At 45.3% G+C, this 19,120-nt stretch overlaps 1 protein-coding gene across 5 annotated transcripts in view; it reads right to left on the bottom strand.

The window, feature by feature from the left end:
- GIT1 (GIT ArfGAP 1) overlaps window positions 1-17,299 on the bottom strand; it is a 145,041-nt gene extending 127,742 nt beyond the window's left edge. For 3 of the 5 annotated variants that reach the window (XM_077294295.1, XM_077294297.1, XM_077294296.1), the window contains exon 1: window positions 16,981-17,175. In XM_077294295.1, the coding sequence (XP_077150410.1) occupies window positions 16,981-17,032 (52 nt within the window). In that variant the 5' untranslated portion in view covers window positions 17,033-17,175. Of the gene's footprint in view, window positions 1-16,980 lie in introns of all 5 variants that reach the window. The other 2 variants (XM_077294300.1, XM_077294298.1) reach the window with 2 other exon arrangements.
- Between the last annotated feature and the right edge of the window lie 1,821 nt (window positions 17,300-19,120).

Genomic DNA, 19,120 nt, shown 5'->3' with positions numbered 1-19,120 from the left:
CTAAGGGTATATGCAAATGTTGTGGATTTGGCTGAGGATTTTTCTGCACAGAATCCGCATCTCTTGGCAGAAAACGCAGGCCAAAACGGTTGCGGATTTAATGCGGAATTGATGCGGATTTCTTGAGGATTGTCTTGCGTTTTTTGATGTGCAGATTTGCCTTACTCAATGTATAGTCAATGGGTGCAGAAACGCTGCGTTTCCGCACAAAGAATTGACATGCTGTGGAAAATAAACCGCTGCGTTTTTTGCGTGGAATTTTCCGCAGCATGGGCACACCGGTTTTTGTTTTCCATAGGTCTACATGGTACTGTACACCGCATGGGATCCGAAGCCAAATCCGCAACGTGTGCACATCTATAATATAACGCTGGGAGCGTCACTCTGTCCGAAGCCTTTATAGACTGCGCAGGCGCGACGCTCCTAGCGTTATATTATAGCCAGTGCCAGGAGAAAAAAAATGGCGCCGGAAAGCGCAGACTGCCAGGAGCAGGGGGACATTTATGATCCGTGGGGACACCGTGGACATGATTGCGCCCTGATGATGCTGTGGCAGTTCATGCCACAGCAATTTGTTACTTACGCCACCTGATTCCTTTCCGCCGCCATTTTCTTGGTCCTCCTGCTGCCGGGATCGGCGCCTGCGCAGTCCGCGCTTTCCGGCGCCATTTTCTTGAAGACACACTGCAGTATGTCTTCAAGAAAATGGCACCGGAAAGCGCGGACTGCGCAGGCACCGATTCCGGCAGCAGGAGGACCAAGAAAATGGCGGCGGAAAGGAATCAGGTAGCGTGTGCACAGGATCCCGCCCTCATTACGCTGTGGCACTTCATGCCACAGCGATTTCTTACTTAGGCCCCCTGACTCCGGGCCATGAATGTCTCCCTTCTCCCGAAATCGGCGCATGCGCAGTGCGCGCTTTCCGGCGCCATTTTCTTGGATACCTCAGTGTGTCTTCAAGAAAATGGCACCGGAAAGCGCAGGCGCCGTTTCCTAGAGCAGCAGTCCGCACCTTTCGCCGCATACAGGGCATATAATCCAATGGAGCATCTTATGGGGGCCATCAACCATAATGGAGCAGCATACAGGGCATATAATCCTATGGAGCATCTTATGGGGGCCAACAACCTTTATGGAGCAGCGTATGGGGCATATGGATGGGAGCAGCACATTACAGAATAGAGCAGCACATGACAGAATAGGGCAGCACATGACAGAATAGGGCAGCACATGACAGAATAGGGCAGCACATGACAGAACGGGGGTGTAGGATGGAAGCAGCACATGACAGAACGGGGGTGCAGGATGGAAGCAGCACATGACAGAACGGGGGCGCAGGATGGAAGCAGCACATGACAGGATGGGGCAGCACATGACAGAATAGGGCAGCACATGACAGAACGGGGGTGTAGGATGGCAGCAGCACATGACAAAACGGGGGTGCAGGATGGAAGCAGCACATGACAGAACGGGGGCGCAGGATGGAAGCAGCACATGACAGAACGGGGGTGCAGGATGGAAGCAGCACATGACAGGATGGGGGCACAAGATAGAAGCAGCACATGACAGGATGGGGGCACAAGATAGAAGCAGCACATGGCAGGATAAGGGCGCAGGATGGGAGCAGCACATGACAGGACGGGGGTGCAGGATGGCAGCAGCACACGACAGGATGGGGGCACAAGATAGAAGCAGCACATGGCAGGATAAGGGCGCAGGATGGGAGCAGCACATGACAGGACGGGGGAGCAGGATGACAGCGGCACATGAAAGGATGGGGCGCAGGATGGGAGCAGCACATAACCAAAATGGAGGCGCAGGATGGGAGCAGCACATGACAACATGGGGGTGCAGGATAGGAGCACCACATGACAGCATGGGGGCGCAGGATGGGAGCACATGACAGGATAAGGGCTCAGGAAGATAGTAGCACATAACAGGATGGGGGCGCATGATGGTAGCAGCACATGACAGGATTACGGTGGAGTATGGGAGCACCACATGACAGGATTGGGGTACAGGATGGGAGCATGTGACAGGATAAGTGCTCAGAAAGACAGTAGCACATCACAAGATGGAGGCACACAAAACAGGATGGGGGCTGCACATGATAGGATGGGGGCGCAAGATGGTAGCAGCACATGACAAGATTAGGGCGCAGGATGGAAGCAACACATACCAGGATGAGACCATATACCAATATAAATGCTCGCCACCCGGGCGTAGAACGGGTTCAATAGCTAGTACCCCAATAATGCTCCAGGTGTGGGTTCTCTGCTCTCCTCCTCCCTTCTCAGTCTTGCGCCTCATTCAGACATATATTTTTCTCTCATTATAGTCTACTTGGCTGTTCACAGGCCCCTGATTTTTTTGTGGGCCGAGTAGTCTAGGAACAGGAAACATATATCCGATTTTGATCCAAGTCATGGATCAAAAACACCCCTGCAAATCTACAGGTGCGCAAAAATCATGTACAGCATAATCCTTGTGCAATCTGTTTTTAAAAGTGGAATGGGCAGGGGAAGATTTCCAATTTGGTTTTCAATACGAGAAAATTGTCATTTTATAGCATCATTAGTTTTTCTCATGTTCAACAACAACAAAAAAGTAAGATTTCCTAGCTGTCAATAGGATCAACCCTCCTACACTATCTATATGGGCATATAGGTCATAGAAAGCAGAGTAAAATGGCACCCGAGATCCGATATGTTATTCCAGAGACATCCACATTTGTGTTATATGTAAATGAGCAGTTGAGACCTATGGGCCGGACACTGATCTCCCCAAGAATCTGCCTCCAGAGATTATTTTACATGAAAGTGTGAAACATGTAATGACTGACAGTCTGCTCTCCTGATCTACATGTCTCACACTGGTATCGCCTCCTTTCATTTAAAATAACCTCGGGATGCAGATTTTTATGGAGATCTATCAAGAAAAACGTGGAACTCTGGAATAAGACATCAGATATCATATGTCATGGCATCATTATATTCAACTTTCTATGACCTATATGCCCATGCAAACAGACATCTTAGGAGAATTGACCTTACTGACAGATTCCCTTAAACTAGCATATACCTCCATTGTTTTTTGTTTTCTTGCAGAGACTGGACATATGAACAGCATCATAGACTATAACAGGTACAATCTATGAAAAACACAGATAACACATACAAGAAAAATCACATCTGGAAGGAGATTTGGGGTGCATTTACACTGGCTAATTATTGAGAATTATGGCTACGAGGAAAACTAATTTCCCGATAACCAGCCAATGTAAGGCTGACAACCATGATCAGCTTCCTTAAAAAGTGCGCCGAAGTCACTCGACTAGCACACGAGCATGCTCGTATAACACTTTATCCCAGCACGTTCGCTCATCACTAGTGACCAGTTTTCTATACGTGTCACAAATACTACCAGAATAGACAGTATACAAAATTCAAAGGGCCGCCATTTATCAGACAGAGGTTGAAAACTGCTCTTTCGGCCTCCACTCCTCAAGCTTTTATTGTGGCTGCTTTTTGTTTGGATTGTGCTGTTCAATACTGTGCACTATTTTTTCTTCTTTTTTTTTTTTTACATTTTTCAGTAGGTAAACCTTGGGCTGCACATTGCCGAAAGCAGTGTTAAAGAATCCTGAGAAATACCAGCAGGAGATCAGTGTGTGGGGAGGGAGGAAAGCATTCTAGTCTTCAGGGAGGGCAGATCACATAGACCGTATATAGATAGGAAGGACGACACACGCAGCTGGATTTTGACAGAGAGGTTTCAGAAGCAGTAAACAAGAATACAGAGAGAGAAGAGAAGTCACACATCCTCAGTATCAGTGTGTCATAACAAGAGAGAAAAGATCCCTCATAAGCTATAAAACAGTAAACGAAGATGTGTTAGTACATGAGAGTTAATGAGGACAGTATCACTGTGGATGTATAGAACACACATCCAGCATATATTACCGGGAAGGGAGTGACTACAATAAAAAAAACATCTAAAATTGGTAGCAGCTTGGAAACTGAGTATCTGAAAATGAATGAAGGAATAAAGAAAGCAGACAGAACATATGTTTGTGGAAACAAGTTAATTAGGAACATATGTAAGAATGTATTTTATAGTTTATTCATTTTTTTTTTCCTTGTCAGAGACATCCATAACCTTTTACACAATTAAGCTCATTTAGAAACGCTCATGGACATGTCAGTGTGCAGTTACAGGATATTCCTCCAACAGGTGCACGCTTACGTCTATTAGATACGCCAAAACAATGTACCATGATGAACAATACTAGCCAGTACAGATATTCCCTGCAGGAGAACACTAATCCAGCTGCAATAAATGCAACCAGAAACAGACACACAAACGAAGGAAAAAAAAGGTGTTTAAGCAGAAAAAGCCCTTATTGCATTGGCCCAATAAATCATATATAAAAAAAGTATTGCTCCTCCAAACTTCTGGTGCTAACAAAGCAACTCAAACACAACTGCACCAAACGTTTAAAAATGTCTAATTTGTACGACATCATTATTAATATCGTATCTACTATATAATTGTCTAAGGGTCACTTCGGTCTGTCCCTCTGTCTGTCTGTCTGTCACGGATATTCATTGGTCGTGGCCTCTGTCTGTCATGGAATCCAAGTCACTGATTGGTCGTGGCAAAACGCCCACGACCATTGCCACAACTAATCAGCGACGGGCACAGTCCGGCGGCAACATGGCCGCTCCTCCTCCCCGCAGTCAGTGCCCGCTCCATACTCCCCTCCAGTCAGCGCTCACACAGGGTTAATGCCAGAGTTAATGGACCGCGGTGTAACGCACTCCATTAATGCAGCTATTAACCCTGTGTGACCAATTTTTTTACTATTGATGCTGCCTATGCATACTATACTACGTGGGCTGGGCGATATACTACGTGGGCTGGGCGATATACTACGTGGGCTGGGCGATATACTACGTGGGCTGGGCGATATACTACGTGGGCTGGGCGATATACTACGTGGACATGCATATTCTAGAATACCTGATGCGTTCGAATTGGGCCACCATCTAATATAAATATATATATTATATATATATATATATATATATATATATATATATATATATATATATATATATATATATATATATATACACACACATATACACACATATACATATATACACACAAATATGCAGCAGCTCTGCCAAAAATGTGTGTTCTTATAGACTCCTCTCCATTACTAAGCCGTGGGCTTGATGTCACCTGACAATACAAAGGTGACATCAACCCCATAAATATGAGCCCCACTTGCCACCGTTACAGGGCAAGTGGGAAGAGCCAGGCAAAGCTCCAGAATTGGCACATCTAATAGATGCGCCTTTTCTGGGGAGGTGCAGACTACTATTTTTAGGCTGGGGGGGTGCCTAGATCAATGGCCCCTTACCAGCCTAAGAATACCAGCCCCCAGCTGTGTGCTTTAACAAGGCTAGTTGTCAAAAAATGAGGGGGGGGACCCAACACATTTTTTTAAATTAAATAATTTAAATATACGGCATGAGAACCCCTCTATTCTTGCTAACGCTGACAGCTGGTGGATGCAGCCCCCAGCTGTGAGTTTTGCCTGGAAGGTTATCGACAATACGGGGGAACCCGTATGGTTTTTGTTTTTTAGTATTTTTTTTTTTTTTATTTAAATTTACAGAGCAGGAGCCGGCTGATGAATATTCCCATCAGCGGCTCCTGCTCTCACTTTTATTAGCGGCAGCAGGCGTTGGCTAAAGGGAGCTGTAGTCCCATCAGCTGACACCAGTGACCGGAGGTAAACTTCATGCCTCCGATCACATCTGTGTGCTCACGCTGTCTTTTGGCAGTGTGGGAATCGTGGCTCTCTTGACTGGCGGGGATGGTTTCACTGCTGATCAGAAGCGGTGTTTGCCGTGCTGCTATGCACATGGCAAACACTGTATTGTCGGGTCAAGTGAATGGGGTTCGGTTCCGCTGCTCAGTGTCTCCGCTGGATGACAGGCTGTATGGCTGCATCATGCAGCCTGCCATCTAGAGATAGCACAGCCGAGTGTGAGGTCACATTTGGCTGTCCTTGACTTTTCTGCAGCAAATACACTGCAAAAAAGTCAACCTGCGTATTTGTAGCATTTTTTCATCATCCATTTAAGTCAATGCCAAAAAACTGAAAAAACAATATTCTCCATGTAAAAAAAAAAACGCAGCAAAGAACCTCTTGATGACAAAAAAAAAAAAAAAAAAAAAACAAACAAACAATGTATGTGCATGAGATTTCTGAAACGTCATAGGCTTTTCTGGCACTGTAAAAAGCAGCTAAAAATTAACATAAAAAAATGCAGCAAAAACACCCAGTGTGAACATACCCTAAAACTTATATGTGCACTGTCTGAACCAGCAAGGAGAGTTCCGAAAAGTTATTAATGCAGCTACATATTATACTACAGGCTGTCACTCAAAATCAGTACCAAAAAAGTAATTGAACATATTTACAAACTTACTATACATTTTCTGAAGATCAATTCAACACAAAGTGAAAAAAACATGAACATACACGTGTCAAAATTAAAGAGTAAGGTTTAAAATCAATGTATCCATCACAAATTGATAGAATACTCTAGAACGTACAAGGCAACTTTATAAATATAGGTCAGTGGTAAAAGCCGTACTTTACAGAGAGGTCAGCGCTAATGAATGGGATTGGATTACATGGCGCAGACAGGAACCAGTTACATGTGCCAACTTTCCTGGTTTAGTGTACCCAGACAAATTAGCAGTGCAGGGCAGTGACAATGACTAGCTGTCCCCACTTCCCAAAACTGTTTCAGCGCTACAAAGAAACACCACAGTGAGCCCTGACCTGAGCGAGACCATTGTATCACACCGAGGAGCACAAATAAGTGCGGCATTGTGTGCCATCGTCTTATGTAACAACCTGCAACACGGAGAAGCCGCTTTACACAGTACACAAGGATCGTCAGCTTTACTGCTCTTGGTCGTGTCATAAAGAATCCAGCAAACCTGAGATTAGAACTAGTGGTAGTTTTTAGATCCAGACAACAAAACAGTGCACAGCGCCTGACAGCAGCCAGACATGAGGAAATCTGTTCCCAGCGATATTTCTGCCGGCTTATAGGGCGCCATTAATTTTCAGAGCGCTTTACAGATATAATCATCACTGTCCACATTGGGGCTCACTTCCACAGTGGTAAATCCACACATGCCAGGTTTGCTCCAAATTGTTCAGATTTTGTTGCACAAGTGCTGCAGCATTCACTCCTGGCAAATCTGCCTCTGCACGTACTCCATGGCCTCAGTCACACGGGTGTCACTTCTCATGTGTGCAAAAAACGGACAGATTTTCAGCAGTGTTCTGGATGCATTTATGCGTCCATTTTACCATCAATATGTCAAGAAAACTAATGGCGGTTTTTAGAGATGAGGAAATCGATTCCAAGGCCTTGGCTCAGTGGTCAAGTTAGTAGTCAGTAGCCCTGTGAATCTTCTCCTAACTACCAGAATCCCAAGTGTCTATTCTGATTAGTAAGCATGACATTGTGCAGGGCCTACAAATCAGAAGAGATGGCGGGGATGCTGCAGGTAAGAGGCGATTCACAGGGCTCCCGTCCAGAGGTCACGAATTACAGATTTGGCCACTAGTCCAGGGTCCTGTGAATTCACTCATCCCAAGTAATCGAACAATTAGTGATAAGTGAACGTGAAAATGGCGCTGGGGGCCGCACCTGCGCAGTGGCATCTATCGCATTCCGATAGACGCTACTGTGCAGTCGCCAGCGTGATGGAGCCGAATTTTTTTTTTTTTTCAAGAAAACTATGTCTAAGTAACATGAAAACAGGCATATTATCCACCTTATCCTGTTGCAGTGTATGCACCGGCGTCTGCCTGATGTAATTTTTTATTCAAACCATATAATATTCAGTATGTAAACTAGGGTCAGTGAGGGATTAGTGACCAGTCAGAAGCCATCAGTATGAATAACTAATCAGAGCACCACATGAAGACCCCCCACAGGCCGCCCCGGAGCACGATCATATCAGTAACGCAAAGCTGAAAATAAAGATTAAACAACAACCACAAGACGGATTTCATCACCAGGTATCATTGTAACCAGTACAACGACGCCGACCTGACACTGTCTGTCGGTTACTGTTCACAATCCTGCTGGCAGGCTCAAGTATGATACGGTGAATGCCCATTGCTTAGACTACTACTTCAGTGATGGAATAAGAAACGCTGCCAGTTTTGCTGAACTTGAAGGGCTGGAGACGCAATTTATAAATTTTTGTGCAAAGTGTTTCACTCCAGTTTTCTGACAATAATGCTTTAATGAATCACCCTCCAAGTACTTATAAGTAGTGACCTGACAATTTTTTCAGGCGCTTTTCACTGTAAGGCTACTTTCACACTTCCGTCTTTTTGAAGACGTTGCAACGCGTCGTTCTGTGCAAAAAAACGCGTCCTGCAAAGTTGCCCACAGGATGCGTTTTTTGCACATAGACTTGTATTACCGACGCATCGCGACGTTATGGACACACGTTCCATACGTCGTGCACTGGATGCGTCGGTAATTGGCGGACCGTCGTCACAAAATAAGTTCAATGAAACTCCGCCCCCTCCTCCCCGGACTGCAGAATGGGCAGCGGATGCGTCCATCCGCTGCCCACGTCATGCAGAGAATTCACAACGTCCGTCGGTACGTCAGCCCGACGCATTGCGACGGGCCCGTACCGACGGATATGTGAAAGAGGCCTTCCTCTGGAACGTGTGTCCATACGTCGCGATGCATCAGTCTATGTGCAAAAAACGCATCCTGCGGGCAACTTTGCAGGATGCGTTTTTTGCACAGAACGACGCATTGCAATGTCTTCAAAAAGACGGAAGTGTGAAAGTAGCCTAAAGCTGCTCTATACTTTACAATGGAAGTAAAAGAGAAGGCTACAAAAATGCCTGCAGCATGTCATTTTGAGCATTTTGTAGGCCTTTTCTTAAAAAGCTGCTATTTTATTGAAAAACTAAACTCACCCACAAAACAAAAAGTCTTAACGTTTTGAAAACAAGTGATTCATGACAAATAAAAGCATAGAAAACGCAATATAAAGGATCATTTACTAAGCATTTTTTATTACCTAAAAAAAAAAAAAAAAAAACTCCCGATCACACACCCTTGCTGTTCATATTAAGAGATTTTTTTGAGCATTTTTTTCTAAAGACCTTGAAAAACACCTCATAAAAAAGGACCTTGTTACCGAATTTCTTTGAAATCCTCTGAAAACTCAAATCAAAAGGCTGCAAAGAAAAAAAAAAAAAAAACTATTCTACCCTCTTCAGAAAAATTTAAAAACAGTCCTCCAAAAAAAGAAGTGTTTCCTTTAGCGGTTTCTGCCAGAAAAACTTGGATTTTGAACACGTCAAATAATTTCGTGTGAACATAGCTTAGGGGTTGCTGTCTGCTCCTGTCCTTATGGGCAAGCACTGGACCCAAAATTCTTTAGTCATAGAGGTCACTGGCCCCTATGAAAGGCAGATGTATGTGCACAATGAACATAGTAGTCATTTATTGTGTACTAGATGGTGGCCCGATTCTAACGCATCGGGTATTCTAGAGTATGTATGTATATAGCAGCCACATAGTATATAGCACAGGCCACGTAGTATATAGGAGCCATGTAGTATATAGCATACAAATAGTACATGGCCTGTGCTATATAGTATGGGGCTGCTATATACATACATACATACATATTGTAGAATACCCGATGCGTTAATAGAGGCCACGCAATATATAACACAGCCCAAACAGTATATAACACAGCCCACGCAGTATATAGCAGCCACGTAGTATATAACACAGCCCACACAGTACAAAACACAGGCCACATAGTATGTAACACTGGCCATGTAGTATATAGCAGCCATGCAGTATATAGCACTGCCCACGTAGTATATAGCAGCCATGTAGTATATAACGCAGCCCACGCAGTATCTAACACAGGCCACGTAGCATACAGCAGCCATGTAGTATATAGTGCTGCCCACGTAGTATATAGCAGCCATGTAGTATATAGTACTGCCCACGTAGTATATAGCAGCCATGTAGTATATAACGCAGCCCACGCAGTATTTAGCAGTGTGGGCACCATATCCCTGTTAAAAAAAATAATTAAAATAAAAAATAGTTACATAGTCACCCCCTGGGATCCAACAGCGCTCTGGCGATGGGCGCGCGGCTGCCGCCATCTTCCGTTCCACCATGCATGGCGGCGAGACCGCTAAGTCTTCTGGGTAATTTCGCAATGCATCGCCGGGAACGGAAGATGGCGGCCCGCGCGAGCTACGGAGGGCGAATATAGCAGGTTTTTTTTACATTATTTTTAACATTACATTTTTTACTATTGATGCCGCATAGGCAGCGTCAATAGTAAAAAGTTGGGGACACACAGGGTTAATAGCAGCGGTTACAGAGTGCGTTACCCGTGGCATAACGCGGTCCGTTACCGCCGGCATTAACCCTGTGTTAGCGGTGACTGGAGGGGAGTATGCGGGCGCCGGGCACTGACTGCGGGGAGTAAGGAGCGGCCATTTTCTTCCGGACTGTGCCCGTCGCTGATTGGTCGCGGCAAAACAGCCACGACCAATCAGCGACTTGGATTTCCATGACAGACAGAGGCCGCGACCAATGAATATCCGTGACAGACAGAAGGACAGACGGAAGTGACCCTTAGACAATCATATAGTAGATTCTCTTACTGCACTTATCACCCTCCCCCATCATGAGACCAAGAATATGCCAGTCATCTGCTCGCCACATGACCACCACAATGTAAGCGTTTCTACTGCCAGCCTGTGTCTCTTTCAGGCTGGTCTTCTCCAAAAAAAGGGCTAAAAATTGCTTAAAAGAATGAATATATGCATTTTTACGTGAAAACGACTTGCTGTGCATATGTTCAGTATTTGAGACTCTTTCCCCAGTTTCAGATTTCCAAAGACGCCAAGTGGTTAAAAGAAGTGAGCTGATTCCACTTACAATATAAGTCAATGGGAAGAAACAACAAAAAAAATGTCAGGAGGACCCCTTTTTAGGCATTTCTGCTTGAAAAACTGTTGAATGGGGTAAAAAAAAAACAAAAAACTAGAAACCCCTCAAAAAATACGTCGGCAGTCAAAAACATCACAAAGCATTCAGAACGGAAGCAAAAGAACACTAAAAAAAGAAAAAAAATCGTTGAAAAAGAAAAAAAAAAAAAAAAAAAAAAAAGAGTCAAGAAACTCTACTTTTCTCTGGCATTTTGTAAACCTGAAGTGTCTTCTGCCTGAAGAACAGACATTTTTAGCTGCCTGAAAAAGATGTGTGGCCATATCAGTAGAAGGAGAAGTGAGGCCAACCAAAATTAAATGGTGGCAGTTATATGGGAGAACGTGCAAGTTCAAGGAGCTAACAATCTTCTCGTGCCCAATAATGTTAGTAGCAACGATGGCTTTATAAAGTGAACCAGGGAGAGAACAAAGAGCTAAACATAATGAAGCAGCCATACAGACATGATGTGGCATACACTAGGGATATGAGATAAATCCATTCATTCCCTGGAGGCAGAGAGACATGACGCCATATGTGTGCACATTATACCCAGCATCTGACAGACACATCAAGCGTGCAGCGTGCCAGCAGTGACTTCACTCCTCACAGATAACTGCACAAAGAGGAACCAGCTCCAAAACGAAAACACACACACACACACACGGGTCTTGTGTAGGAAATTACTTCTGGATATTCATTTTAGCCCCCCAAAAATGTCTCAAGAAATGTATAAAACGTCACATAAGATCTGGGGGAACAAGTGCAAGCCTTAACAGACAAAGCTTTTGTCAGAAATGACAAAACTACATAAAAAAATCTCTCAACTGCTATAGATACGAGGAAGGTATATCTGCCATTGGTGAACTGTGGTAAATGTCAGGTTCCCTAGGCCTCAAGCCATGTTCACATGTTCAGTATTTTACCTCAGTATTTGTAAACCAAAACCAGGAGTGGAACAATTAGAGGAAAAGTATAATAGAAACATATGCACCACTTCTGTATTTATCACCCACTCCTGGTTTGGCTTACAAATACTGAGGAGAAATACTTAACGTGTGCGCATGGCCTTACTGTTTGTATACCTGGGCCTCACATGGCGATGACAGAATATACACCACTAGTGCAGATGTAGCAGAGTCAAGGTTTATCCAGATTTCCATAGTACCTACAAATATGATCCACAAACAAATCATATAAGGAATAAATAATTTATTGGCAGATAATATAACCAACAATTGTAATAGTATTGAAAAAAAACCAAAACACCAGGTAGCAAAGAAGTGCCGGATAACAAACAGGGTATATGTATACAGAAAATATAAATATTACTAAAAATTACAGCACATAATATAGTCAAAGGCATACATTGTGCTCAAAGGAACACCGAACTGATGTCATTGGTAATTTCTATCGAAAAATATATACAAGGATAAAAGTATATAAAAGACCAAAGGTAATGTGCCCTGATGTAGAAATATAAGTACCGTATATCCCAAATGGAGTGTGTTAACATACCGTATATTAATTTATAACGGTAGTGATGACATGATCAGCTGCTGGGTTCACACAGAATAATAATCCACTGTTCCACAAAGCAGTAAGGCCACGTGCACACATTGCAATTACTCTGCGGATTTTTCTGGACTGATTTTGGTAAATCCACAGGTAACCCGCACTGTGGATTTCCTGCAATTTTTTTTGCGGATTTTGTGTGGATTCCACCTGCGATTTTACACCTGCAAATTCCTATTATGGAGCAGGTGTAAACCGTTGCGGAATCCGCACGCAAGTGTGACCCCAGCCATAGTATTGTATAGGTACAGCCTATAATCAAAGCTAAGTAGGGACTGCTGATATGAAATACAGGATTAGCATAAAGAATCAGATACCTAAATCACATATGGCAGAGACAGCCAGCATAATAAAGTGCTATTGCATACAAAGTGCTAGTAAATAAAAAGTGCATAGGACAGTGTCATCATAGTGACGAGCAGCCATTACAAACCCTAAAACAGACCTGCACGCGCCTGACGTCAAAGTCAAGAAGAAACGCGCGTCGGATATGTGCAGGTCCGATCAGAGGTTTGCATTGACTGGTCATCACTATGTCACTTTCCTATGCATCAGCACTTTTTATGTACTAGCATTTTCTTTTATATACTTTTATCCTTATATGTATTTTTCAATAAAAATTACCAATGACATCAGTTCAGTGTTCCTTTGAGCACAATGTATGCCTTTGACATATATTGTTGTGTGCTGTAATTTTTAGTAATATCAAGGCTATGTGCACACGATGCGGATTTACTGCGGATCCGCAGCGTTTTTTTCCACGCAGAAACGCTGCAGATCCGCAAAGTGATTTACAGTACAATGTAAATCAATAGGAAACAAAAATGCTGTGCTAATGGTGCAGAAAGCTCCGCATGGAAAACGCTGCGGAACGAAAGAAGGAGCGTGTCACTTCTTTTGTGCGGATCTGCAGCGTTTCTGCACCCTTCCATTATAGAAATCCGCAGGGGTAAAAAACGCATGAAATCCGCAGCAAATCCGCAACAAAAATGCATCAAATCTGCACCTGCGTTTTCTGGCTGGAGATGCAGATTTTGTGCAGAAAATTCTGCACCCAAATCTGCAACGTGTGCACATACCCTTATTATACTTTCTGTATACATATACCCTGTTTGTTATCCTGCACTTCTTTGCCACCTGGTGGTTTTTTCAATACCATTACAATTGCTGTTTATATTATCTGCCAATAAATGATTTATTCCTTATATGATTTGGTTGTGTATCATATTTGTAGCTATTTTAGTTCAATGGATACACAACATTTGCATTTATTTATGCCAGCTTTCCATAGTATTGCATGTACACTTGCTCACTATTCTATATACATTTCTCCTATTATAGGGGCACATTACTTGACAGCAAAATAAATTGAGATAAGAGTTTTTAGGGTAAAGGTCCCCAATACTCATTAAAACAATGTTGGTCGAACCAATAGGTGTAGGCTGGCTCGGCCAACAGTTCCATGTGTATAGTGGCCGCTCCATGCCAGATAAGCCGTCACCAAAGGGGTCTGACAGTGGCTCACTCATAGAGAACCCAACAAGGGCTCCAATGTAATAGGGAGTAGGGATGAGCGGACCCCTGTGGATGTTCGGGTACCAGAACTATACCCGAATCACATAGAAGACAGTGGGGACCTGAACTTTGGTGCTGTAAAATGGTCGTAGTAAGGGCTCGGGGGCTGCAAAAGGGTCTCTCTCTCCCTGAACTCCAAAACGGACTTCCCTTCGTAGTCCATGTTTGGAGTTCAGCACCGTATGACAGTTTGGGTTCGCTCATCTCTAGCTGGGAGATATACAGGTCCTTCTCAAAAAATTAGCATATAGTGTTAAATTTCATTATTTACCATAATGTAATGATTACAATGAAACTTTCATATATTATAGATTCATTATCCACCAACTGAAATTTGTCAGGTCTTTTATTGTTTTAATACTGATGATTTTGGCATACAACTCCTGATAACCCAAAAAACCTGTCTCAATAAATTAGCATATCAAGAAAAGGTTCTCTAAACTACCTATTACCCTAATCTTCTGAATCAACTAATTAACTCTAAACACATGCAAAAGATACCTGAGGCTTTTAAAAACTCCCTGCCTGGTTCATTACTCAAAACCCCCATCATGGGTAAGACTAGCGACCTGACAGATGTCAAGAAGGCCATCATTGACACCCTCAAGCAAGAGGGTAAGACCCAGAAAGAAATTTCTCAACAAATAGGCTGTTCCCAGAGTGCTGTATCAAGGCACCTCAATGGTAAGTCTGTTGGAAGGAAACAATGTGGCAGAAAACGCTGTACAATGAGAAGAGGTGACCGGACCCTGAGGAAGATTGTGGAGAAGGACCGATTCCAGACCTTGGGGAACCTGAGGAAGCAGTGGACTGAGTCTGGCGTGTGCAGGAAATGGGCTACAGGTGCCGCATTCCCCAGGTAAAGCCACTTTTGAACCAGAAACAGCGGCAGAAGCGCCTGACCTGGGCTACAGAGAAGCAGCACTGGACTGTTGCTAAGTGGTCCCAAGTACTTTTTTCTGATGAAAGCAAATTTTGCATGTCATTCGGAAATCAAGGTGCCAGAGTCTGGAGGAAGACTGGGGAGAAGGAAATGCCAAAATGCCTGAAGTCCAGTGTCAAGTACCCAGTCAGTGATGGTGTGGGGTGCCATGTCAGCTGCTGGTGTTGGTCCACTGTGTTTCATCAAGGGCAGGGTCAATGCAGCTAGCTATCAGGAGATTTTGGAGCACTTCATGCTTCCATCGGCTGAAATGCTTTATGGAGATGAAGATTTCATTTTTCAGCACGACCTGGCACCTGCTCACAGTGCCAAAACCACTGGTAAATGGTTTACTGACCATGGTATTACTGTGCTCAATTGGCCTGCCAACTCTCCTGACCTGAACCCCATAGAGAATCTGTGGGATATTGTGAAGAGAAAGTTGAGAGACGCAAGACCCAACACTCTGGATGAGCTTAAGGCCGCTATTGATGCATCCTGGGCCTCCATAACATCTCAGCAGTGTCACAGGCTGATTGCCTCCATGCCACGCCGCATTGAAGCAGTCATTTCTGCCAAAGGATTCCCGACCAAGTATTGAGTGCATAACTGAACATTATTATTTGATGGTTTTTTTGTTTGGTATTAAAAAACACTTTTATTTGATTGGTCGGGTGAAATATGCTAATTTATTGAGACAGGTTTTTTGGGTTATCAGGAGTTGTATGCCAAAATCATCAGTATTAAAACAATAAAAGACCTGACAAATTTCAGTTGGTGGATAATGAATCTATAATATATGAAAGTTTAATTGTAATCATTACATTATGGTAAATAATGAAATTTAACACTATATGCTAATTTTTTGAGAAGGACCTGTAGGTGCCGGACGAACCATTGTATGGCTGACCACTATCTATTGTAATGGTTGTTTTTGGCTGTTAAATTGGTCACAGACATAACAATTATCTGCCGATCACTGGCCATACGGCTTAGTAACATCTTGTGTACGGCCAATACAGATATGAGATGTACAGCAGAATCTGCAGATAAATAAGTGGCGTGTATGGGCAGCTTTAGGCTGGGGCTAGTGGTCACTCTGGCCACAGCTCAGGTCACGTAGCCAAATATCCCTGTGTGCCGCTGACACATCGAATGGAGCCGCATTACAAGCTGCAAGAAAACGCGGCCACAAGAAATACGTCCTAACCAGTTGGATTCTTTGTAACTTGCTTGTGGCGCGACCCTGTGGGCAGTAATACCACTTGACTCACTGGCACTAGGCAGCGACATTCTAGAATCTTGGCCTGCGAGATCTGGCACTGTTGCAATGCGCCATCACTTTTTTCTGCCATTTATGATGTGTAACCTGCAGAAACCTCACACTATGATGCCGGAGCCCTCCCGTGTCTTACAGGGTACAATCCTGGCTGTGCCATACACCTGACATATGGGCGCCGTCACTGTGCCACCAGGGGTTATGCCATGTCAGGTTACCCAAATTTTGACATCTGGATTGTCTTGCAGATGAATTTCCCAACAATTTCATTGCCATTAGATCGTCTTGGATGTACAATTATCAAAATTCAACTTTGGTAGAATTAAACATAGTCACCTCTATGGCCAACATGGCAGTGCTGGGGGTGAAGAGTGGCACCACTGCTGGCAGGTGGGTCTGCTCGTACATGCAGCCAGGACTGGACATGCAGGAATAGTGCACTGAAGGCCTAGGACATGTCCCTGGTGCGAGGCCCGGGCAGGGCACGGCGGCGCAGGAGAGCGGGCAGCAGCCTGGCATGGGGCTCTTACCTGGGGCACTGCAGTCCGCACACACCTCGCCCCTCTGCACCTTCCGAGACATCCTCAGAGGAGAGGAGGGGATCACCTTCTGAGCCAGGGTGCTGTCCTGTGCTGCACCAATCCACAGAAAGCCGGGGGCAGGCGGCGGTGGGGCGGGCACCGGGGACAGGAGGGCACCTGCCCGCAGCCGCCGGCGCTGGGACGATGAGGATTACCGAGGAGCAGGGGCTCTGACGGCTCCTGTCTCCGCAGCTCACCCCGGGCTGAGTGCATCGGCTGCAGGAAACTGAGAGAAGCCCTGCCCATCCAACAGGAGGGGCCACATCCCAAGCTTCACCCCCAGGGGATGGGAAAAGGAAATGGGAGAGAGGAGGAGGAGGAAGACGGAGCGCAGGAGCTGGCACTGCTCACACTGCTAATGGAGGGGACGAGCAGTGCCCCACTGGTACTAACACTGCTGCATGGCAGATAATGGAGGGGACGAGCATTGCCCCACTGGTACTAACACTGCTGCATGGCAGATAATGGAGGGGACGAGCAGTGCCCCACTGGTACTAACACTGCTGCATGGCTCATAATGGAGGGGATGAGCAGTGCTCCACTGGTACTAACACTGCTGCATGGCAGATAATGGAGGGGACGAGCAGTGCCCACTGGTACTAACACTGCTGCATGGCACATAATGGAGGAGATGAGCAGTGCCCCACTGGTACTAACACTGCTGCATGGCAGATAATGGAGGGGATGAGCAGTGCTCCACTGGTACTAACACTGCTGCATGGCTCATAATGGAGGGGATGAACAGTGCCCCACTGGTACTAACACTGCTGCATGGCAGATAATGGAGGGGACGAGCAGTGCCCCACTGGTACTAACACTGCTGCATGGCAGATAATGGAGGGGATGAGCAGTGCTCCACTGGTACTAACACTGCTGCATGGCTCATAATGGAGGGGATGAGCAGTGCTCCACTGGTACTAACACTGCTGCATGGCTCATAATGGAGGGGATGAGCAGTGCCCCACTGGTACTAACACTGCTGCATGGCAGATAATGGAGGGGATGAGCAGTGCTCCACTGGTACTAACACTGCTGCATGGCACATAATGGAGGGGATGAGCAGTGCCCCACTGGTACTAACACTGCTGCATGGCAGATAATGGAGGGGATGAGCAGTGCCCCACTGGTACTAACACTGCTGCATGGCACATAATGGAGGGGATGAGCAGTGCCCCACTGGTACTAACACTGCTGCATGGCAGATAATGGAGGGGATGAGCAGTGCTCCACTGGTACTAACACTGCTGCATGGCACATAATGGAGGGCATGAGCAGTGCCCCACTGGTACTAACACTGCTGCATGGCAGATAATGGAGGGGATTAGCAGTGCTCCACTGGTACTAACACTGCTGCGTGGCAGAAAATGGAGGCGATGAGCAGTGCTCCACTGGTACTAACACTGCTGCATGGCAGATAATGGAGGGGATGAAAGTGCCCCACTGGTACTAACACTGCTGCATGGCACCCGAAACTATCATTGATTGTGGATACTTCACACTAGACCTTGGAAATCAAGGTCCCAAAGTCTGAAGGAAGAGTGGAGAGGCCACAATCCAAGCTGCTTGAGGTCTAGTGTGAAGTTTCCACAATCAGTGATGGTTTGGGGAGCCATGTCATCTGCTGGTGTCAGCGCAGCCGTCTACCATGACATTTTAGAGCACTTCATGCTTCCCTCTGCCAACAGGGTTTTTGGAGATGGAAATTTCATTCTCCAGCAGGACTTGGCACCTGTCCACACTGCCAAAAGTACCAATACCTGGTTTACAGACAGTATCACTGTGCTTGATTGGCAGCAAATTTGCCTGACCTTAAAGGGAACCTGTCACTCCCAAAATGGAAGGTGAGCTAAGCCCCCGATGTATCCTGAAAGATGAGAAAAATAGGTTAGATTATACTCACCCAGGGGCGGTCCCGGTCCGGTCTGATAGGCGTCGCAGTCCAGTCAGGGGCCTCCTATCTTCATCAGATGATGTCCTCTTCTTGTCTTCACGCTGCGACTCCGACGCAGGCATACTTTGCCCTGTTGAGGGCAGAGCAAAGTACTGCAGTGCGCAGGCGCTGGGCCTCTGACCTTTCCCGGCGCCTGCG

This window comes from Ranitomeya variabilis, chromosome 3 (genome assembly GCF_051348905.1).
Source record: "Ranitomeya variabilis isolate aRanVar5 chromosome 3, aRanVar5.hap1, whole genome shotgun sequence".
Lineage (NCBI taxonomy): Eukaryota > Metazoa > Chordata > Amphibia > Anura > Dendrobatidae > Ranitomeya > Ranitomeya variabilis.
This window is presented reverse-complemented; position numbering and strand designations above follow the sequence as displayed.